At 31.4% G+C, this 25,686-nt stretch overlaps 1 protein-coding gene and 1 pseudogene across 1 annotated transcript; one reads left to right on the top strand and one right to left on the bottom strand.

Annotated features, from left to right (window-relative positions):
- The first annotated feature begins 3,659 nt into the window (after nucleotides 1-3,659).
- On the top strand, nucleotides 3,660-5,212 carry LOC110632059 (putative clathrin assembly protein At2g25430). The gene has a single exon (XM_021780166.2). The coding sequence runs from the start codon at nucleotides 3,685-3,687 to the stop codon at nucleotides 5,092-5,094; it is 1,410 nt and encodes a 469-aa protein (XP_021635858.2). The 5' UTR covers nucleotides 3,660-3,684; the 3' UTR covers nucleotides 5,095-5,212.
- Nucleotides 5,213-5,409: 197 nt separating this feature from the next.
- Nucleotides 5,410-24,210, bottom strand: LOC110632065 (THO complex subunit 2-like; annotated as a pseudogene).
- Nucleotides 24,211-25,686: the final 1,476 nt, after the last annotated feature.

Here is a 25,686-nt window from a genome sequence, read left to right as displayed (position 1 = left end):
CCCTTTAAGGATATATATATATATATATATCCTTTTAATGGTTTCATTTCTAGTTTTATTTGAACTCTTTATGTTTATCCAAATATTTTGTATCTCGTTCGAATACTTTGTACATTGTCTACACACCTTGTATCTGATTGCATTGAATGATGAGCACTAATCCCACTTAAACTTAAAAGATCAAAACCCTTTGAGGATATATATATATATAAACTAGAGAGATATCTATTGGCAACTGGCAAGTGGGTATTCATTATAGGACTAGTTGGATTAATAAATTTGTTTGGGCTCCAACTTCTATTAGCTTTGGTACAAGACTAATGCCGTCCTGTTGAATGACTGGCGACCTTTCAGAAAGCATTGACATAGTTTTGCATATGTTATTTTTCACGATGGCATCCCCAATTTTTTCAGGTCACTTTTACATTGAGAGAGATTGTATATGAAAACTTCTTGTTTAGGTCAAATAAATAAAGTGTAGTAATTGTCCCAATTCATAAAAAAAAATAATAATAAAAGTAAAAAAAAAAATATTATTCTCATATACTATGCAAAGATCCCTGTAACATAAGCATGTATCATACAAGGCAAGGTTATTAAGGTTATCTTGAAAAAAGGTCCTCAGAATTATCATGAATATAACAAGCCAATTGGGTCAAGTTATATATATATATATATATAATTAATTCTGTTTGAAATTTAAATTCGAGATTTTACAATTTTAATGAGTTAAGAATTTATTTATGGTGGAAAAAAAAATAATATTAGAATTTGAAATCTTCCAAATTTGTCTTTTTGCAGTTATTATTCTCTTTGTTCTTTGATTGTATTACAGGTTTGGCAAATGCATCTAAGGTGACTTAAGACCAGAAGAAGAAGAAGAAGAAGAGGGAACACCCACATTCGACCTCTTCAACTTCGACCACCACACGCTGTTGAAAGGCAATTGCTTTGCCTCAATATCATACGATAATTTTGAAAATCATTTTAATAAGACTGAATCAATGCTCTGATTTTATTAAATTTGAATTATCGGAGCTAATTTTGAATTTGTTTTCCTAAAATATTTATTCAATGTTCAAATATATATATACACGCACAACACCATCACCATTAATCTAAGTCTTCTGATTTTATCAAATTATAAATAATCTTTGCAGGTCTTTGAAAATTTTAAAAATAAATGAATTTAAACGAATTAAATTTTATTTAATTAATTATCATCTTTAGAATGTATAAAATTAAAATAATTTATTTTTTTAATATTAAAAAATAAGTCATTTAAAAAGATGAGTATTTTATTTTATTTTAAGCTAGAGATGATTTCATTAATATAAAAAGGCCTGTAGGCACATTACAAATAGAGGTTCATAGCAAAAGAACAAATACCTAGACAAAACAAATTCAAACTCCATCCCAACATAAGGCTCAAGCCCACAAACAAAAAAATATTTTAGGAGAGTTAGATCTAAGCTCGAACTTGTGACCCAATAAAACAGAGCTCGTCACGCTGAAACATGAGGCAAAGAAGTTCATTACATCCTAAATCAATTGATTGGACTATCATTTGCAGCTAATTGTTAGATGTTTATGAAATATTAAAAAATAACGCTCTTTCTTACAAAAAAATAAATTTTCCTTATAATATAAAAAATAAACCTCACATAATTATAAAATATGACACATATACATTAAGTACACCTAATGATTTCTCATTATCTGCCGAATCAACACCAAGAGAAAGGCTAAACTTATTAAAGCCCCACCAGAGACAAAGCACGGCAGAAATGTTTGAACAAAAATCAGCAACCCAAGGATACGAGCAAGACAAGTTAAGAGTGGGTGATTTTGGCACTTGATGGAGTGATTTAGGAATTTTTTTTTTTTGAAAAAAATACAAAAAATATATTGTTTTTTCTTGAAAAAAATACAAAAAAAAAAATTATGATTTCGTACTTTAACACATGAGAAAATGTGATTTAATTTTAATTAATTTGATATTTTATGTTTTTCTTCGTTAACAAATATATTATAAATCATTATTTACTATTAAATGGTATTGATGTAGCGAACATATGACATTGACATGATCATATGAAAGACGAACTTACATGACGCTTATGTTTTGAACACGTAATGTTAACGTGTTGCCATGTTAACGCCACATATTTATCACGTTAACATCATTTAATAGTAACTAATTATTTGAATTACATTTGCTAACGAAAAAAAACATATGATATCAAATTGACAAAAATCAAATTATGGTTCTTCACGTGTCAAAATGCAAAATCACAAGATATTTTTTTTTTTATAATTTTTCATATTATTTTTTATTAGATTCGTATGGAAATTTTGTATTCTTGAAAAAAAAATTCGTAGGTTACATCCGAACTTTTCTGTGTGCATGAGAAAGTAATTTTTCCACGGAATACTCTGTCATCTTAATAAGTGTACACTAATATTCTTATTATAAATAATATTTAATTTTCAATAATAATTAATTTTTAAAATTTACTTAATTTAATTTATCACAGATTATATTTTTAAGACACTAATTACTATATTATATTTGTTATCTTGTTTTTTGAATAATATTTGTACTTATATTTATGTAATTATTACATTTATAATATTATAGATAATTTAAATAAAATATATTTATTATAAAGATAATATATTCATAACTTCACTTTCTCTTTATTTTTTTATAACTTAATCAAACATAATAATTGTAAATTTTTATAAAATTAAAATTAAAATAACTAATTAAATACGATAATATTCCATTCCCATAAACACCTTCTGAATTTTCAAACAAGTGATTCCGAATGAGAATATTAAATTCCGGCAATCAAATGAATTCATATGGTTATGATTTTGTAAAAATATAAATATTTTATTTTTACATTTTTATAAATAAGGATAAAATAAAATAAGAATATTGATTCCATTTATTGATTATTTTAAATAAAAATTAAATAAATTCAGTCACTTTAAAATTCAATCCTAATACTTAAATTTTTTTTTATATAAAATAATTTGAATTAATTTTTTTTTATCCTTTAATATTCAGTGACCCATTAACCTCAACTATTTTCAGAATCGAGTTATTATCAGACCCATACAAGGGAGCTCATGATTTTTTTTCATTCACCTCATTCAATAATTCTTTTTAATAAAATAGAATTGAAGTTTAGCATAAAAATCATTTCAAATAAAGCCCTGCCAGTGTCCTATCCACTTGGCACCCATCCAAACGCCAACCGAATCAGCAAATGAATGCAAACAATAATGAAATTATGAGGATAGAGATTGATTTCTTAGAGAAGCACAGCAAAGGGGCTAATAAGAAGTGTTAGGCCTTATGATAAAATAATAAAAATCATTGGCCGTCTCAGTTGCGATTGCTGTAGTGAAGAACGGCGAGATTGGTTTTCTCTTCTTAAAAATGAAAAAGCACAACAAATGTCCATAGAAAATGTAAGTTCGAGCATTCCAAAGAAATTTAGTGCTAAACTATATTACAAAATACAGCTGCAAATTTTTAATAATAACCCAAAAACTATACTATTCTCGTAATTTTCTAGGCCTCTGATTCCTATAAACAAAATCCCAACTTTGGCCGTCCCGCTTCTTCCATAGCTTCCTATAATTCTTCTCTTTCTCTGCCTCTGTGTAACCATGCAGAGGCGATTCAAGCAAACTCTGTGTTCCTTGAAAGAGCACACCTCTGTAAGCTATGCAAAAGTGGCCACTTTTGGAGGCTTTTGCGATATTGATCTCATCGTTGTCAAAGCAACTGCGCCTGATGACTTCCCATTACCTGAAAAATACATACACGAGCTTTTGAAGATCTTCTCCATCTCTCCTTCGTCTTTTCACTCTTTTTCCATTAGTTTCACCCGCCGTTTTGGCAGAACTCACTGCTGGAAAGTTGCACTCAAATGTCTCCTTCTCCTCCACCGCTTGCTCAGGTCTTTGCCTGAGTACAGCCCTTTTCGAGCTGAACTTTTGTATGCTAGATCCAACGGTATTCTGTCTCTCTGCCCCTGTCATTTTCGTGACGATTTTTCCTCGAATCCGGAGGATTACACCATGTTAATTAGATCCTATGCTCAGTTGCTCCACGAAGCTCTTGATTGCATTTTCTTGGACAAGAAGGTAACAGAAGAGCGAGAGGAAGAGGAAGAAGAAAAAGATATGCCGAAGAGCTTACAAGAAAAAATGAAAGAAGCAATTGGGATTCTTGAAGTTCTGCCGCTGCTTCAAAGCCTAATAGATCGAGTGATAGACTGTAGGCCAACAGGAGCTGCTGCTAGAAGCTTCATTGTCCAATCCGCCATGAAACATATCATTCGCGATAGTTTCATCTGTTACACTTCCTTTCGGAAGGAAATTGTTTTGGTTTTGGACAACCTGATTCAAATGCCATACAGGAGTTGTATATTATCCTTCGGGATTTACAAGAAAGCAGCCTTGCAGGCGGAGCAGCTCTGCGAATTCTATGACTGGTGCAAGGCAAAGGGGTTGTGTGGCTCTTACGAGTACCCTTTCATAGAAAAAATTCCTGAGATACAGATTCGAGCTCTCGAGACTTTCCTCAATGGGATGTGGCAGTTAACAGAGTCTTCTTCGTCTGCTACCTCTCCATCTTCCTGGGTGGAGTCTAATAAATCAAGTTCGACTGAAGATGATGAAGCAGACAATAATAAGCAAATGGTTAGGTGGGTGAAATCTGAAGAAAATAATGGTTTATTTCGAAGAAAGATGGAGGAAAATGAGGAAGAGATGGGTCCATTGATTCAATTAGAAGATAGTGAAAATGATAACTGGGAGGTCCTGCTTGATGCTTCACTTAATCTTCCAAGTATTCCTATCAACAACTACTCGATAAACCCTACTGGATTTAGCAATGGCTATGGATGTGAGGTTCTTGGAAAAGACTCAAACGAAGAAAAGAACAATCAATGGGAGATGCAAGTATATAATCCTAATAATGCGTTCAATCCGTTTTGTCAGCCTTATTATTGCCTGCCAAATTGCACCGAATGGAGCAGTGCGAGTAATCCTGCATGTCCATGGAGATTGTAGAAGAAGACATTAATCCATAGCTTTTGGAGAGTGTGATTCAGTAAAACATATCATTATAACCAAGAATTGGCTGGAGATTAGTTTACTATGGTTGTTTTTTTATCAATTTAGGTCTGTCGTATAGGAGATTAGAAGTTTATTTATAAATTATAAATGATTCCCAGTGGACAATGCCATTTTTACATAACCTTTGATTTAATGAAACATTGATATGATCAATCCGTAAGCAGCAAAACACTAGCCCTCGTACCATTGAGAGTGAAATTGTAATTGATTTAAAATGTTTCTCAAAATTTTTTTTTATTTACACTTGGTATAGAATAGGAGAGAAACATAAAATAAGATAAAACTACTCTACAGTCTACAGTGCTCAGAATATACAGGATCGCACAGAAATGGTGTTGATCAATATCAGTTAATAAACTTTCATACAAGAACTACTAAAATCATGTGCCATCACAGCTAGTCTGGTACAATTTAACAGGAAATGTAAGTGCTAACGGGAACTCAACCAATCGCATAGTCTTGGTCTGTTTCCAGCACACTACTTCCTGTGCCTTCCCTTTTGTTCTGCTCTTTGCCTCTTGTCATCATCCCATTCCCGGTCATACATCCTATAACCGGATTAAGGACTGGAAATATCAGGTAATTAATACACTTCAAAAATATAATCAAGCCTAACATAAATTTCATGAGCTGACAATATATATATATATATATATATATATATATATATATATATACACACACTGTCCATTAAAGATCAATGTCAACAATCGCATATCAAGGCTAATCAGAATCAGATCTGAGGCCACATGTTCAAGCCAAGTCCAGCCATGGCCCAGTTTTTAGGGCAATTGTCCAAATGGGTCCAGGTCAAGACCAAGTACTACTTGGATCTTTTTGAAGACAACAAAAATTAGATTTTCATAGGAAGATAGCCATCATAAGAACAGCTTGAGCATAGTTTAACAGAATATGCTTGTGTATTCTTAAATATGGTGCATACGCATAAATCATGAATGCATTCTTAAGAGTGAGATTCAAGGATACAGATCTGCATCATGACGAGTCATCTTGTTGGCTGCTTCTTTACCATGAATCCTCATTGGAGGTTCATAGAAGTAACCTGCACACTGGATCATGGCTTCTTTTCTATCTTCCCTATCTCTCCTATCATAAGATTGTGACATACCAATAGGAAGAGGTGGAGGTGGTGGAGCAAGCGGAGAATACTCATCAACTTCCCCCAATGATAACTGCTCTCTTTTAAGTTTACTTCTCTTAGAGGCGGCACTAATATCCATTTCCTCGTTCAAAAGGTTCACTTTCTCTCTCTCCCTCTCCCTCTCCCTCTCCCTCTCCCTTTATCTTTCTCTCTCCTCCACCAGTATCATTCCCAAGATAAGCAAAAACCTTCAGTCTTCTAAGTGCAGTAAAAAAGTGAAAAAAAAAGTTAGCATCTTAGCACGCTTTGTCATCTAGGCTCAAGCTCCGCTCATTTATTAAACAAGCCAAGCTATACATTGTTCAAATTCCATGCATCGTTGTCTACTTTTAGGCTACTTATAAACCAAAAACAAGAACAAAGGAGCCATAAACATCAACACATATTAATTCATAATGGGCTTAACACCAACCCAATTTAAGCCAATGCAATCCAGCAAGCAACCAAATTACAGTTACCCCACCCCACAAGAAGAGGGAGGAATGAAAAGTGAAACTGTGTCAAATGCAGTCCATTTCTGGGTGTCGCCAAATCCCATCAAATAATCCTAGATGAAAATAGAATAAATAGTTAAACACCTAATACAAACCTTCATTGACAGTCCCTCTCGCTCCTCGCTTTCTCTCTTGACAATCATCTTCTCTCCTATGCTTTGCATCATGTTGTGAAACCAAAGATTTCTTCTGAGAGTCACCTTTCTTTCTCCTCATGCCTAGGAGAAAGCCTCTGAGTATGCCTGGTAGTTCCAAAACTTCCATCAGCATCTTCATCTCGTCTACCAGAATTAACAGATTGGTGAACCACATGAAGAGGCAAGGGTGGTGGAGGTGGCAAGTTTTTCCCATAAAATCGGTCGTCATCATGAGATTTTACCATGGACGTGTCACCATACCGCAGCTTGCTTCGGTCATCCTTATTTCGTTCATCTTTAGCTTTGTCAGAGGGCCTGTCAAAATTCCTATCAGCACCTCTCTCCTGCCCTCTCTCTACCGAACGCTCTCTTCCATATCTTTCCATTGACCTCTCTGTTGATCTTTCCAATAAAATATCATCTCCACGAGACTTATCAGGATGCTCTGATCTTTCACCATATTACTTGTCATATCTCTCATTGCCTTTATCTTTTAATCTATCCATAAGTTTATATGTGCTTCTATGCATACTTTGTTCATCAGTTCCTATCTTGTCAAGATCCACTAATCGAGCATCCATGGAGCTCTCCCTATCGGAGAAGCGAACTTCACCCTCCAAATCTCTCAATTCACTATCAACTTTCCAGCGTTTGCTTAATCTGTCGGGATCTTCTGCAGGACTTGTTCTCCTTTGCAGCTTATCACTATACTTTGTTGCCACAAGAGAACTATCATGCCTGGGAGAGTGAATAAGTCTAGGAGGCTGCTTTTGAATATCACCACCTTTAGTAACATAATCTTTTACCACAGATTTGGCAGCTCCACTATCCACCTTTAATTTACCACCATGACCATCAGAGTTTCTTGCAGATGATGTCAAGCCTCTTGCTGGTGTGGAAACTGCATTACCATTAGATGTGATTGCAGAAGAATTATTAGGAACATTTCCTTGCCTTCCTTCTAACAAATAAGAAGGGATATCTTTATCACCGGAAGAAGTGCTAGGAGTTCTGCCCACTGCTTTCCAGATTTGGAGTCTTCTTTTGCAAGAGCTTGTTTAGGTGTTTTAATTGATCCAGAAGGTATTGACTGTTTTGCTGAAGCTTTCACCTGCCCAACAAATAAAGAATAAAATTATAATAACAACATGAACAAAAAATAGAACATAATAAATCCTTCCACATTTTAAACAAATATAGTTAGATTGTAGATCAAGGAAATAAAAGAATTTACAAAAATAAACAGATAAATGATTAATGCAGATAAAGCCATCTAATAACTATATGATAATTGATCAATTTTTGTTTTTCTAGCCAATAACGGCATCCTTACCTCTTCCTATCTACAATGATTAACAGAAGTGCAACACTCCGTAAGTTGAGAAATTAGGACTAAGGCCTGATACTGATTACACCCCTTAAATATTCTTTCTACTAACTGAAAGGCTGGACATAGTATGCATTACACCATTCATGCTACTTCATCAAGAAAAGATCCAACAAAATTTAAACCATGGACCCATCTTTGATAACACAGACTAGTAATTTTAAGTGATCCAATGGCACCAGCATAACAATTGGTGGTGAGTCCCATTTCCTTTTTATTTTAGTCCCTAATTTATTTTCTTTGGATGTTTATTGAGTTGGCAGCTCAATGATGTGCAGGATCCCCAGTGCGAAAGCTGGTGACACCATGGGGAGAGACAAAAGATTGGTGTGCATTTATAAACATGTCTACTAGTTAAGAATGCAAACATGACAGTTTGTTTTTTTTTTTTTTTTTTTGGAAGACAATGTAAACATGATAGTTAAGACACAGAAAATTAACAAATTGATAAATGACAGAAATAAACAGGTAATTTAAGTAGGCACCCTTCACCACATGTTTAACCATGATGATTCCTCTGTTGCAGTAATCAATGGTGAATAACTTAAAATCATATGGCTCTTATTTTCTATACATGCCAATCTAATGGCAAGTGATTTCACCCAAACACAGAGATACCAATAACAATTATGAAGCACATCCATACATAACAAATTACGCATTTCATAAAATAAAATACCTCAGATTCTGTAGAGTTCTTTGAGGCAGCTCTGCCTGTGATTTTAACTGGTATTCTATTTGCTGATTCTTCCATTTGCTTTTGATTCTCCACTGATCTTGATGTTCTTGCTGCGGTAGCTGAGGAAGCAGCTAACTGAACATCTGACCATTCACGGTAAAGATTTTAATGAATATAAGAAAATATGTACCTTCTGCTGCAATATTATATCACGGTAAAGATAAGGTCCAATAGTCACAAGCATCTGAAAAAGCTCTTGGGGAAGATTAACGAATGACTTATGGCCAAGAGAACTAATTGTGTCCTTAGAATCAATGCCAGTTCTTGAAGAAGACCCAAAATTTTGGAGATGCATTTGACGAATGATATCATATGCTGCTGAGACTGACTTTGCAACAGGCCTGAACATAAGCATGACAGAGTTATCAAAAAAGTTAATGCACACATCTAGTGGTGCTAATAATGGGTTAAAAAGAATTCTAGTCCAAAAAATCATTTCTCAGGTCCACACGCCAATCTTGGTGTGCAGTCAATTTACCTAAACAATGCACCGCATATTTGAATGCGTGCCACTAAATTTGATGAAGAGAGATGATCAAACAGGATGTGAGCATGATACCTGAGAAAAGAGATGTCAAATAAAGCACAATAACACATAAATAAACTACCAATCTTAATTAAATAGGGCTACAAAGTTCTGCATGAGGAAAAATATTTACATGTAAAATTTTTTTTTAAAAAAAGCAAGCAATGATAGAATATTCAAGCATTCCTTTGGGGTAAAGGGTACAACTATGCATGATAAAATAACATTCATAAAACATATATGTATAGACTATAGACCTATATCCATAAATAAATTATAAGTAAATAACAAAGGAAACCATTGCACAAGGAATAATGAAAAAGAAAAAAACACAATGAATCATTCCAACATTCCTTAGGTGAAAAAGGGCAGAATTCCCACGAACCATTAATAAGAAACAAAACATTTATCATGCATTATGTATTTATAGATCAATGACTGTAGGTCAATAAATTAACTTGGTAGCATTTTTAAACTGACAAAAAGGTCCTCTGATGATGTGTGAATAGCAATTGAATTGAGTGAAAGCATACATAGCTTTAGAGAGCCACAAGAAACTTTAACAAAAATTAAACAAAGACTCCAAATTACAATAAATGGGCAACCTGAAAAGAACAAGTTAAATAAGTAACATGTGATATAAATTCCTTACTACCATCCTTGTTGTATTTAGGTATCAAAGTGATTGTACAAATCTTCTAAAAATTGAAGCCAAATGGTGACAAAAGAAAAAAGACCAGTGATTATTAATATTTAATTAGAACCACCATAGCTAATGACTCAAATTGATCCAATTCAAATGCGCAAAGCTGATACTGTGGAGAAGAAAACAGAAACTGTGTGCATACTGCAAATTGATCATAAACCACAAGCAAAAGCAAAAGCAAAAGCAAAAGCAAAAGCAAAAGAGATTTTCTTAGCCATTCCAAAAAATACAAGTTTTAGCAGTAAACCTACCAGTCATCTACTAAAAGAAAGCCCGCAAGCAAGCCCAAAGTTTGACTGCTTTCGAGCTCTGAGGACCTTTCAGCAACAGCCTCAGTTTCCATGTCAAAAGCAGCAAAAAGCTCGATTGCCACGTCTCGTTGTTTATCATCATCCATGAGGTCCTTTCCAGTAGCAGCCAGATTTATTTTTCCAGTCTTGTTAGGCTGCAGAAATGGAATAGGAAAACCCATAGAAGCAAGGGTGAATGACCGTATTAGGGTAACTCAGAAACAAAAAATACTGAAATGGGCTAACAACTCCAAAAATTACGAAGAGGGGGCGGGTGTCAGTGGTCAGCGCTTGGGACACTATTCAAAATAGCGTCCGAACTCCAGACGCTATTCAAAATAGCGTCTGAACTCCAGACGCTATTCATATTAGCATCCGAAGTTGAGACGCTATTTTGAATAGCGTCCTGATGCCTCACACGCCACCGCTGCAAGAACCTGCACGCACACCTGCAGATCACGCACACCTGCAGATGGAATATTACGTCCCATCTATAACAGGACGCGGGACGCTAGTTTTATTAGTGTCTTGTGTGTGCAACTGTAGCTCCGGATGCTAATTATATTAGCATCTTGTAGCTCCGGAAGCTAATATAATTAGCATCTTGTGGTCGTGGCGTGGCGCATCTCCAGTCTCGTCCCAAGTCCAATCTGCAGATAGCCGAAGTCCCATCTCCAGTGAAGCAGGACTCAATTTTTATTAGCCTCCTATGTTCATCCCACCCCCCATATCTACCCCTGCTCTCTCTCCCTGCGCTCTCATTTACGGCATCCATTACGTAATTTTTTCTAAGAAGCAGCTTACAGCCCTCAAGCCCTCAAAACGCTTGTTCATTTCTCATCCATTGTCTCATTTTGGTGGAGCAGCTTACAGTCGGGTGGAGCAAGAAGGAGAGGTGACAGGTGCAGTTGTAGTGGTAGATCACAAAGAAAGAAAGAAGAAACTTGAAAAAAAATTATATTCAGGTATGTATTTTGATTGTTTAATAATTTTTAACATGTAATATATGAAATGCTTAGGTAATAATAATGTTTATTATTCTGAAAATAATGTAATTTTTTTTTTTTTGTGCATGTTTGTGAGAAACTTTTGGTGAGCAAGTTGATATTTTTGTAAGCATCACTTAAGAAATAAATTTTCGTGACAATTTTTAACATGCAATATATAAAATGCTTGAGTGTTAATGTAATTATTATTCTTAAAATAATATATATATTTTTTTATGCATGCATATTGGTATGTTTGTGAGCAAGTTGATATATATATAGTAATAGCATAATACTGATAAAATGAGTAAAAGTTATTGGGAAAAATAATACAAGAAATTATATTTTTAGTATATAATAGTAAAGAAGGTAAAGAAAAAATAATATAAATTTGTAGTATTAAGAAAATGTTAGGAAAGAGAAAATAAAAATTATAAATGTAAATTATGTTACAAAATAAATTTTATATTAAGTCATATAATTTTTGTATCACAACATATAATAGTTTAATAAGTTGAACAGAGAATATTAGTATAAAGTAAAATAATAGTTTAAGTTTTTAAAAATTAGTAAAAGCTATAGAAGAAAGGGAAAAATTAATAGAAAATTGAATTCATAATATATTATAGAAAAGGATGTAATAAAAATAAAATATAAATTTATATAAAATATTATTAAAAAATGAAAAATTAGTAATATAAAAAATTGCCAAAAAAAATAAATAGCATTTTAATTAAAATATAATTAATAAAAATAAATTATATTATTTAGATAATATTAAAGAAATAAAAAATAGTAAAATAAAAAAAATTGACAAAACTCAATATAACAATTAAAATGTAATTATTAAAAAAAATTAATATTATTAAAATATGATTAAAAATTGAAAACAATAGTAACATAAAAATTTGTCGAAATCATTGCATATTTAATTAAAATGTAATTATTAGAAATAAAATATTAATTTATTTTATTAATTAAAATTAAAAAAATAGAAAAATTAGTAATGTAAAATGTTGTTGAAAATAATTTCTTTATTAATAGAAAATTGAGTTCATAATATATTATAGAAAAGGATATAATAAAAATATAATATAAATTTATATAAAATATTATAAAAAAATGAAAAATTAGTAATATAAAAAATTGCCAAAAATAAGAAGCATTTTAATTAAAATGTAATTAATAAAAATAAATTATAAAATTATATTATTTAGATAATATTAAAGAAATAAAAAATAGTAAGATAAAAAAAAATTGGCGAAATTCAATATAACAATTAAAATGTAATTATTAAAAAAATTAATATTATTAAAATATGATTAAAAAGTGAAAACAATAGTAACATAAAAATTTGTCAAAATCATTGCATATTTAATTAAAATGTAATTATTAGAAATAAAATATGAATTTATTTTATTAATTAAAATTAAAAAAATAGAAAAATTAGTAATGTAAAATGTTGTTGAAAATAATTTCTTTATTAAGTAAAATATAATGATCTATTGTCAACCAGACCGTTTATGCTGATAGTTGTTGCGATTTGTATTTTATCAGAAATGTCAATTCCAACTTTTGCTACTTTATATTGGGATGGAGAAATCATTATAGATGATGAAGGCTATGAATATTATGGGGGTTCATCAACTGTCATTACTGTTGGTAAACGTATGGATTTTGGTACTTTAGGAATGAAAATTGTCCGTGGAATTAATCTTAAAGGTGGACATGAATTTATATCGAAAATCTTATTCAGACAACCCATTGAAAAAAATGGCTCATTTAAATGGGATTGCATGGGTTTGGCAAACGATGACAATGTGAATATTATGTTTAATTTCATTAATAAAATTGGAGGTATGTCATCGATTGAATTATATATTGACATTTTTCGACCATTTGCAAATGTTGTTGATGAAGCGGGCCTATCAAATAGTTGTTACACTGAAGCACTTAAGTGTACGGATGATTTTGAATCCGCTAGCAATGATTATTATCCCGATGATGATGAGGATGATGCGGAGTCTGATGAAGAATGGATTAATAGTGATGACTGGGACATGAATGAGGATGGTGGTCATCATAATGAGTTAGTAGTAGAGCGATGGCGACCGGAAACCCATACGTTTATGATGCCAATTGGTGAGTGCACAATCACTCTTCAGGATGTCAGCATTATTTCCGGTTTGCTAGTACATGGGTCTGCTGTAACTGGAATGTCACGGGCCAACTGGCCAGAAGTTTGTGAGACATTATTGGAAGCTAGACCACCCCCAGAAATGGTCCGAGGACATACACTAAAATTATTGTGGCTCTGATGAGTTTGGAGATATTCCACATCTGGCTGATGATTTAACCGTATTATGGCATGCAAGAGCATTCATATTACGACTCATTGGTTCGATATTTCCCGACAAGACAAACTCACGTGTCAACTTGATGTTTCTACCCCTTTTAGAAGACTTGAGGGAAGCTGCGACATACAGTTGGGGCGGAGCTTGCTTAGCCTTCCTTTATCGTGAGCTATGCCATGTTGCTGTTACTGAAACAAAGGAGATTTCAGGACCACTATTCATTTTGCAGATCTGGGCTTGGGAGAGATTTAAAATAATCTCTCCATCAACAAGGGATCCATCAGCACCTCATGATGCACCTCTAGGTGCTAGGTATGTCATTAAATTTATATTTTTATCCATTAAGCAATGAATAAATTGCCTTTTATTATATTATATTTTTAATTTTCTTATCAACTAACAAGTGGAGTAGAGCTCGACAAATCACTGAAGTAACAACCCATGTACTGCCACAAATTTGGTATAACCTTGACTGGATACGATCTGAAGATGTAATAATATGACATAAAATTCCATACATAAGTCAAAATTCCATAAATCTGACAAAAAATAATATGTTATATTTTTCCGTACATTTATAATCACTTCATGTTTTGCTAATATTCACTTGCAGATCACATGGAAACCATATAGCGAGGAATTATTGGATGAGTTGCCAGACATGTGTATCCAAGGTCATCCCAGTTAGAAGACAGTGGTGCCATTAATTTGCTTTCATATTATTGAATAGCACCAACCTGACAGAGTGATGAGGCAGTTTGGTTTGGCCCAGCCTATTCCAGCACCACTTATGCAAACAGATGAGTTGCACGATATTACTCTCCGACTCAGTGAGAGTAATTGGGCACACCACCATGCAACATATATTAATCGTTGGAATAGGCGAGAACAATATATTGTTCAAGGGCAACAAATGGGACAACCACTCCACTATCATTCTGAATATATGGAGTGGTACCGTCGAGCTGCTAGACGTTGGATCTCAATAAGTGGAGCTGCTATTGGTTGTATGGTAATGATTAACAACATGTATTTTTTTCATTATTAAATACTTATAATAATAATTTTGTCTTTTTTAACCTAAAATGTAACGTTATGTATATATTTTTTATTTTTACAAGAGGACGCAATTGAGGATTGTTTGATAAAATTACAAAATCCATCAACACAAAACGTGGCAGAAGTTAAGCGTACATTAAGGAAAATGATGATTGCTCTGGAACAAGAAAGTAGGCTTTGCCAAATGCCACCTCCTCAGTCTGCACCTCAAGCAGCAACTTTTAATGATGAATTGGAAGAGGACCAACCCATCAACTAACCTGGGCCCTCACATAGACCAGCACGACGTCAATCACGTCCTCCTCGACGTCGTCAACATCCAATGCGTCAATCCTCTCCACCTGATGATGTTATGCCCCCACCTATCGCATTTCACCCTTTCTGCATGGCATCAGCACCTGGTCCTGTTCCCTTAGCTCCTGCACCATCTCATCCTAATCCATCCACAGTATTCCAACCATATTCAGAAACTATCCCCCCACATTATACTGGTTGGATGCCTACCCCATCAATACCTGGCCCATCAACACCATGGATGTCATATCATTCTCATGTGCAAAGCAGAAGCACATTTGACTTCACTGAGAGTCAGCAGCCACAAAGACCAATGAGTAGCTTATTTGCTCCATTTGGCAGACCATCTAGCATTGGGCCATCACAATATGCTTCGAGTCAATTTGGCAGATATGGTTCAGATCAATACTATGCACTATATCAGTCTGGTGCCTTAGGCCATATTCCATCTGGTGCAGGTCTATTTGGACACCATGAACAAGGTGCTATGCATTATACTGCAGGGGAGGAATCATCAGGACAACAACAAGGGCAACCTGGCCAACCCCAAGATGCACAAGATGATCCAGAAGAGCAGCAAGAAGGGGGACAACATCGAGTTCTTCGACCGAGATGACATATTCGAAGACCTGGTTGTGGCACATGACTAATTTAAATATTTATTTTTATTTGTATAATAATTATGAATAATTGTCTTAATTTATATCTTGCTTTAAGCCAATTGCTCGTATGACATGTTAGTAAACATTATATATATATATATATATATATATATATATATATATATTTAATTAATTTGAAAATAATAAAGTAATTAAAACTAATAAAGTAATTACATTTATTAACTGCTATGAAGAAAATATATTATCCATAATTATAATAAGAATAAAAATTAATATTAGTTATACTTTAATAACTTTTAACGTTTATAACTAACATAATTTTAAATTTATCAATCTACTATGTTCTAAATATTAGAAACAAAAAAATTCCCATTAAGATGTATAAAATATACTATTTCAAATATTATACATTTATATTTTTAATTTATAAATTAAGAAATATTTTTATGATTAATAAATTTTTTTTACAAAAATATAACATTAATTTTTTGAATATAAATATTTTTTAAACCGTACAATTATATTCTATTTACAATATATAAATAAAATTAATTTCACAAATATATAATATTAAATAAATATTACTACTACTAAAACATAAAACAAACTTTAAAAAAAATCAATGTATACAACTAACATATGTAAATTTAATATATTTTATAAAATATAATAAATAAATAAAATTAAATGATCAAAATATTATAAATTTAATATATTTTATAAAATCAATTAAATAAATAAAATAAAATATAAAAATTGTGGTACTTGGGACGCTAATCATATTAGCGTGTTTTTGGGTTAGCAGCTGCATGGGTTGCATGGCAGAGAGCGGCACTGGGACGCTACTATAAGTAGCGTTTTGCTCGCTGGGACGCTAGTATCAGTAGCGTGTTGCTGCAGATTGTAGGGACACTATTCAAAATAGCGTTTTGACGTGAAAACGCTATTTTGAATAGCGTTTTCACGTCAGGACGCTATTTTGAATAGTATTTTCTTTGAGACGCTATTTTAAATAGCATTTTTTTCTGTTGGGACGCTATTTTTATCAACGTTTATGTGTTCCCTCACCCCCCTCCCGTAATTATCTAACATTCTAACCCATTTCAGTATATTATTTTTTAGGTTACCCTTGTACGGTCAATTTCCCTAGAAGCAAAGTCTATAAGCATAATACTGAAAGTAGACAGTAAAATCACTTCTGAAAACCAGGAAAAGTAAAGAAAAACTTACGTTATATATATACACAAACTGAACTCTATCAAGGGCCAAAAATAATTATAGCAAGTATACCATTATAAGAATATACCTCGTCCAATTGCTTGGATGAAAATGCCTTATGATGCTCAAAAGCCTCATCATCCCTAGGAAGTAGATGAGCATATCTAACACAAATATGAATTTTTTATCAGGATAAATAAAAGCAGAGAGAAAATTTTGGGGTGGGGGGATCAACAAATCAAGTAAATAACTGTGCATATATAATTCTTAAAGGTGAAGCTATTACCATAGCCACTTGGCTGTCCACACAGACCATAATAAGCATAACTTTATTGACCAAAAATACCCTTAAATTTCTACCCTGTACTTTAAACCCTAAACTATAATTCTCCTTTCACGGTACAAGAGTGCCAGCTCCTCTTATGTTATTCTAGTATTAGCAATCACCACTGGTAGCAATTAGGTCAATGCACATAGTGGAGTTCTGCTTTAAGAGTTTTCAGTAAGTTATTCCCTAGTATCTCACTAGATTTGTAGAGCTTTACTATGTTGACCTTTTCTTTTCATCTATTTATCGATAATTTATTCAAAAAAGGACACTTCATTCTCTTATCTGTACCTAGTACTTCTTAGTCTTCCATCAATAAATTATTCTTTTATCAATGTAACTTGTTAAAAAAAGGTAGGAGTAGCTTTTTAGTAAAGACTCTCTCTATACTCACTGATGCAATTTCAGCCTTTAAGATTTTAAATTATTGGTTATCACTCTTTTCATATTCAAACTGCCCTTGACTTCTTTGATACTTTCACCATTTTAAATGCAATAACAGGGTGATAGGGTCACAATAACACCATTGTCAACACCTAGTGGCAAGTAATAGCCATATAAATATTTCAAATTACTATTAGATGGTAGCATTCATGAACACATATGGCACATTTTGTCTGGAACAGATAGTATTAGTAACTACAGAAGTCCCTTTAATTAAAACAATAAGATAGCATCAATATCAATACAAGCCAACATAACACCATGTCAACCAAGTTAACATTGCAAATCTTCATATTACAATGCAATAATAGAATATTTTGTCACCATATGAAACTGAATTCTAATTTCAAAGTCTGGTGCAGTTCGTTAAGATAGATAACATACATATGAGTTCTTAATTCACAATCACAGCAAATTAAGAATTTCACACCTTCAATCCACCTAAACTGCATGTTCACATCATGAAGCTATCAGCTCAGTTAAAGCATTGCTAACAATTAAAAGTTCTTCAAACCTCAAATGAAAAAAATATAAAAGAAATTGAAGTATGTAACTCTAAGCAATAAAAATAATCACTATGCAACAAGACAAAATAGCTTGAGAAGACCACTCACATGCTATCAAGATCAATGAATTCCTCCTTCACCAACAAAGCAGTAAGCTTATAGAGCCCAAATGGTACAGGACTATATACTTCAATTCTCTGATAATATTGAAACTTAAAACCAAGAATTTGTGATGCATGAGACTGAAAATAAAATAAAAGTGTCAGCAAACGAATGGTTTGTTATAATTTGAATATAAACCAAATATAGATGCCAATGTCCTTAACTATAATTTAGCACACCTTAGGAAAGATAGGAATCAAACCCAAAAAGATAGTGTTGTCAGGCTGAAGTTCAAAAAACTCTAAAACCTGATTGTTAGAACAATGGCAACCGGGAATTAACCATGGATAATCAAAACTCTTAAACTGTAAATAATAATAATAATAATAATAATAATAATAATAATAATAATAATAATAATAATAATAATAATAATAATATAATTATTATTATTACTATAAAAGAATAAAAAGACAACTTACGATATCAAAAACACGGTTGGGGTGGAGATCAAAATGCCCAATTAATGACTGCAGAGGTTGCATTAATCAGAGGAGAGAGTGAAAGAAATAAGATAGAAGACATGTTGGGCAAAAAATGAAGCTCAACTCAAAACCTCAATGATGCCTATTGTTGCTGCTGATGCATTTTCATTTGTATCTTCATAACCTCAACAAAAAAAGGGTAACCTGCAGAAAAATTAAATTTTGTTGGTTACATGCAATTTTATGTTTTATTTATGGCCAATGAAAACATCTATCACAATGTTCTGTCACATCAATGTGCTGTTCAAAATAAAATTACATAAGAATCGTAATGAACAAAGTTTCAGAACTATAAATGCCTTGTAAACTATATAACATTTTTGGAAAAATGCAATAATAGAGTTCACAACTACAGCACAATATTAAAAATGAAAAGCAGTGATATTTAACATGTTGCAACGTGTTACTTCCAAGATAGGGAAAATAATAATAACAATAATAATAACAATAATAAATTAACTAAAAAACCTTACACCATGACAGTAATAGTCGGCAATCTAATAACTAATTCAGTTAGAGAAAAAAAATATAATAACTAATTTAGAGACCAAAAAGATACATTTAAAGCAAGTATATGTCTATGAAAAGATACAAAAGAGATGAGAGAAAGGGGGAAGAGAGAAAGAGATTTCTAATCAGAGATCTCCATAATAATTAGACAAGATAGTAAGGAAAATGTTTAGACCATAATATAGGAATCCTTTTAGATATAATCCTAAGTCAGGTAGAACAGAAGAAAATGATCCATATAGCCTAACTAGGCTAGGATTAAGGTTTACTCAGGTTTTTGGAAACAAAAGGAATTAAAAAACTTGGCCAAATTTCTCAAAACTTTTGTGTTCTTATTTTCTAGATGTATAGTCATTTATAGGCTGCTACAAGTCAGAAAAAAAGCCTTTAGTTAACAATGCTTTTATTTAACATTATAATATTAAGTATAAAGCTAGCCCCAACTAGTTTGGAGTTAAGGCTTAATTGTTGTTGCTGTATAATACTAGATCTATGGCTAAAAATGTGAAGAAAAGTAAGCTTTGCCTCAAAAGCACCCAATTTTTATATGGGAAAAGAGAAAATTCAATAATCTCCAGCAAGAAAACAAATTCTGATGTTAAAAAGATAAGCACACAGCCACACACATATTAAAATAAATCTATTACAAGTAGCTAGGAAAATTTTCAAACAGAAAAAGTTATCATACCAGTTTGGCATAACCTCACTTTCTTCTCAGACAAGGTTAAATTTTATTTGCTGATAAAGAAGACAAGTGTTTGCTGATAAAGAAGACAAATGTTTGCACAAACTGGAAACCAACATCAAAGTATACCAATTGCATGAAGGGATTGGATTTTAATCAAATTTGATAGTAAGCCGTATGCATCATTGTGTATATTATCAAGCTCAAAAAAAAAAAGAGAGATGATATTGTTACATCAGCTCCTCCTTAATATAATGAACTCCAGCACTCACTTCTAGAACCAGGCTCTCTTATTAAAGACTATGCACTCAATTTATATTGAGTTACAAGAATCACCATAAATATTAACTTCATCAAATTACAATTGTAACAGTATAACATTCATTAAAAAAGACAACTTTAGCACCACAAGCTGAACATGAAACAATATCAAGGCACTAACCATAACAAAGTTCAATCACTCAGGAACTTGATACAAGATTCCGTCATCCATATCTCAAAACTCATATTTTCTTAGAGACAGTATCACCACTCACAATTAACTAGCCTTGGAGTGCTTTACAAAGATTTCAAATAAAAACCCAAAGCCCATAATCATAGTTAGCTAGAGACGCTGGTAAAACACTCAAAACCATCAAGAATGTGAGGCTCAATCTGCAGAGGTAGTGTTAGTTCACCTAGTGATTTATTCTAAAATTCATGCATTTCTCATTCTATCAACAGACCAATATGCCATACTTAGGAGGCATTTAATTCACAAATTTCAACGTACTTTTTGGTATCCTGGTAATGTGAAGCATAGCTATAAGATTCCTACAAATGATTTATTAACAATTTTTTGTTGAAAATAAAATATTATTAGGGATGCATCATTTGAATCACAAAGGTATTAAAGTAAGATTACTATTATAACTTTAAGTACAAAGTGGTTAAATGTTTTTTAAAGCAATATTTGCATTACTTTTGCTTATTATGGAAAAAAATACACATTCTTCTAATATCATGAACCTTTCTATATTCACTTTCTTTTTGTCAAAGCCAAACAAGTATTCGTCAATAGGTCACACAGGAATCCAGTTAGATTTTAACAACACAATTTTGGGAGATATTACACTTCAATAGGGGAAAAAATTGCATTACACATGAACATTAGTGATTATTCTTCTTGAAATGATATTTTTGTTCAGAAAATATAATATAAGGTAGTGTTTGTCCTGCCACAGTATTCAATTGCTAAGCATCCAGATATTGGAGATTACACTCATTAAACTCCATGCTCATTCCTTTTGGGGAGAATGGAGGTTTCCATGGAAGTTGGACTATGATGCGATATTCTAGGTAATTTTATATTACTACGTAAACCAAACATGGTAATATCATATTACAATCCATATCACCCCCACATTGTGAACCAAACAATATCTTAGTCAGACATCAGAGATAAATAGGGGTATCAATTAAATAAAGACCACAAGAGGGAGTTTTCAAACTTTTGAAATCAGCACAAGAATCCAGTAAGAATGACACTCAAAAGTTAACATTAGTTATAAATCTGAAATCAAAGTACCTCCTTCCCTTTCAAATCCAGAGCCTTTTATCTTAATGATTTCAGGCTCCCAAAGAAATTCCTCCTACAAAGTGAGAAAGGTTCATTGTAAACATTCTTTCTTTTCCCTTTCATTCAGCATAATGGCAAAGCATCAAGCATATAATGATCAAGAGGTCAAGCAAGTATGACCAGAACTCCAATAGAAAAATTCTCTCAAACAACTGAGTACTCACCTCCTCAATGGGACCAACATAGATTCCACCAGCCACTTTGCCTACAAAGAATGAAATGGGGCTCAATTTTAAACAATAACCACACATCAATATTCAAAAGGAAAAAATCATTAGTGAATCAAAAATAAAATAAAGGAGTAGCAACATAAAATCTTATTCCAATCATTCAACATTAAACAAGTTGTTCATTCTTCATACACATTTTCTACAAAGATGCATGTTTGATATATAGATATAGAAAGACTACAAGAACAAAAATGTCATGTTGACACTGAAATAACAAAAATACTATAAAAACAAAAATTATCACCATCCAAGCCACCAAGCTTCACACTTCTTAAAGATATAGGAAAAAGTGAGGAGTAAACAAGTTTTCTCCTTAAAGAACGTAATGATAATAGCCATTACTTTAATTATTCCTCTGCTACATCTCTTTTTTTGGTCTGCATATTCTCTATTCCAAAGTTGCTATACCTCTCATGTTCTCTTAAATTTTCACCTAAATTTCTCAATTCGTTTACAAAATCTCTTCCTTATTGCTTGCTAAGCTAAGATCATCCTATAAATTGTTTGTTCCGAATGATGTCTAAACATGATAGATTTAATGTCTTTATTTGATGTATTTGTGCTTATTATATAGTTTTATATTTTAGTTTTACTTGTATCTACCAATATATAGTCATTTTATGAACTTCGCTAATTTTTCAAAAAAATTTGCATGGCGCCAAGCCGTTACCGGTATGTTATGGCCATTACAAGCCTATTTCCGTTACCCACGATCGTGATTTGAAATCATGCTTGGCCATACCAAAAAAAAAAAACTAAGGAAAGAAAAGAATGGTAAGGAAGGGAAGGGACCCAGCCTAGATTACTAATACAACCCAAATAAAAAATTGAATTTGATGAGACTGATATATTTACATTAGGGGAGAGCAGTTTTCGGTTTAAACCGAAAAACCGAATTGAACCGAACCGATTCAATTTGGTTCAATCGGTTCGGTTTTAAAATTCAATCGGTTCGGTTCGGTTTATAATTTTAATAATTTCGGTTAATCTGTTCAGTTATTTTCATAAAAAATAAAAAAAATCAAACCGAATCGAAATTATTTATATATAGAAAATCAAATAAAATCGAATCAAACCGAATCGAACCGAACCGAACCTTAAGATTTTTGAGTTTTGATTTCTAATTTTTTTTTTGTTTTTATGTTTTATTATTTAGATTTAATGTTAAAAATATGAAATTTTATAAATTTCGGTTTGATCGGTTTAAAATCAAACCGAACTGATATTTATTGGTTCGATTCGGTTCGATTTTCTCTTATTAATCAATTTTGTTCGGTTTTTAAAATTTTTTATTTTTGATTTTTGGTTTTATTGGTTCGGTTCGGTTCGAAACCGAACCAACCATTTGCACACCCATAATTCACATAATAACTTTCTAGCAATTCCATATTTTAGAAAGACTTAATTTAGAAGGCTTATGAACAAGAGATACTACATTCTTGCTAATATAATCATCACAACTTGAAGTGCTAAACCTCCATTAAGTGAAACAATATTCGTACATATTGTGGGAATCATTACTAATATTTGAAACAGATAATTAAACCACCAATAGCATATAGCACTACATAAAATAGAAATCTGTAAAAATCAATGCTTTATTCTAAATAACAATACTAACCAACTTTGTGAGGCGAGCCTAGTACTCTCGGGGCATTATAAGTTGCAAAATCAATCAACACAACGTAATATAAAAAACTTATTTTCAACATCTTAATTTATAGAACAATTACTCTTTTTGCTATCAAGACACACTATCCAATAACTCACATTCTGAGCCATTTGGGTATTGATATCAACAAAATTTGAGGCCAACTCTTCACCAGACACTCTATCCGAAAACTCTATAGAATCTAATGCCACTTAGCACTTCTGAAACGGCAATGCTCCCCTAACCTAAACAATTTCACAAACCAATAAAACGCCAATGCCAAAAGGGAAAACAAAAACGTTTATTTAAAGAGGTATCTACCATGATCCAGCAGAGCTCGTAAAGGAAGCGAAGGATAGACACAGGAATAGGGACGCGGAAGCTTAGGTTTCCGCTTTTCCATTCGTGCATATATTCTTATGTAACGTATATACAGTCAATGGAAAGGAGAGACATTTGGTATTCAATAACTAACTAAGCATTGATATGGAAGAACTATGAAGGTATCCATAGCCCATAGGTTCCAAACGAAAGAGAAAGGCGTCTTTCACTCGAGCTTTGTTTGCAAGGAGGGAAGTGATGGAAAATAAAATACTTGGGACAATTGGAAAAATCAAATCTCAAAAATTATTTTACTCTAATTTTGAGTGAAAAGAAAAAAATAAAATAAAATAAAATTTATGTAGGCTATAATTATAAACATACATTTATGCCTTGTATATATCGTTATCAAAATTATTATGTTACATTATATATTAATTTATATTTATATTCATAATTTTAATTTATGTATAAATTAATTAAATTCTTAAGATTTTTCATAATTTTATTCGGAAGAGTGAAATTGAATTTGAATTTGAAAAGTTAATGATAAATTATAATATAATATTTAAAATTTTATTTGATTAATAAATAAAAGTTATAGATAAAATCGTGATTTAATGTAAATATTTAGTATTTTTAGTTAATTAATTAAATTTTATATTAAAAGGAATATATATTTTATATTAAATAATATTTTATTAATTGAAATTAACATTATTGTTTTTAAATCAAGTCAAATAATTTATATATCTAAATATAAAATGTAAAAATAAATTTATATATTTTTACGAAGTGTTTTCACCACAATTTTTTTGAAAATAACACAAAATTTAAAAGAATGTATTTTACGTAAATTGTAGCATTTATTAAATAAAATATATATTTTATATATAGTTTACTATAATTAACATGTATATTTCATTTAATGGATGTTATAATTAATGATAAATTTAGTTTAAATATAAATTTTTTTATTAATTTTTTACTAAATTTTGAAAAGCCCATTAATGAGTTTAAATTTTAATTGAAGAAGATGAAAAAAAAAAAAAAAAAAAAACCTCAATGCAATAATGTGCATAGTTCTACAATTCTAATCTTATATTCACAATGGCAATAAAAAAGAAAAAAGAGAAAAAAAATTAGTGAAAAAAAATATTTAAACCTTATTTATTATAAATTGTAGAATCTATTAAATAAAACATATATGTTAATTAAAGTAAACTATATAGAAAATATATTTTTTATTTAATAAATGCTACAATCCATGTGAGATATATTATTTTCAATTATATATTATTTTCAAAATTATTTTGTAAAAAATGTATGAATTTATTTTACATTTTATATTTGGATACATAGATTTATTTAGCTTGATTCAAAAGATAATTAGTTAATCTTAATTAATAAAAATATTTTGTAATATAAAATTTCAATTAAAAATAAATATAACATATATATATATTTTAAATATAAAATTTAATTAATTGACTAAAAATGCTAAACGTTTAAGTTAAATCATGATTATATCTAAAATTTTTATTTGTCAATCAAATAAAATTTTAGGTACTATATTTTAATTTATCATTAATTTTTTAAATTTAATTTTAC

This window comes from Hevea brasiliensis, chromosome 15 (genome assembly GCF_030052815.1).
Source record: "Hevea brasiliensis isolate MT/VB/25A 57/8 chromosome 15, ASM3005281v1, whole genome shotgun sequence".
NCBI lineage: Eukaryota > Viridiplantae > Streptophyta > Magnoliopsida > Malpighiales > Euphorbiaceae > Hevea > Hevea brasiliensis.
This window is presented reverse-complemented; position numbering and strand designations above follow the sequence as displayed.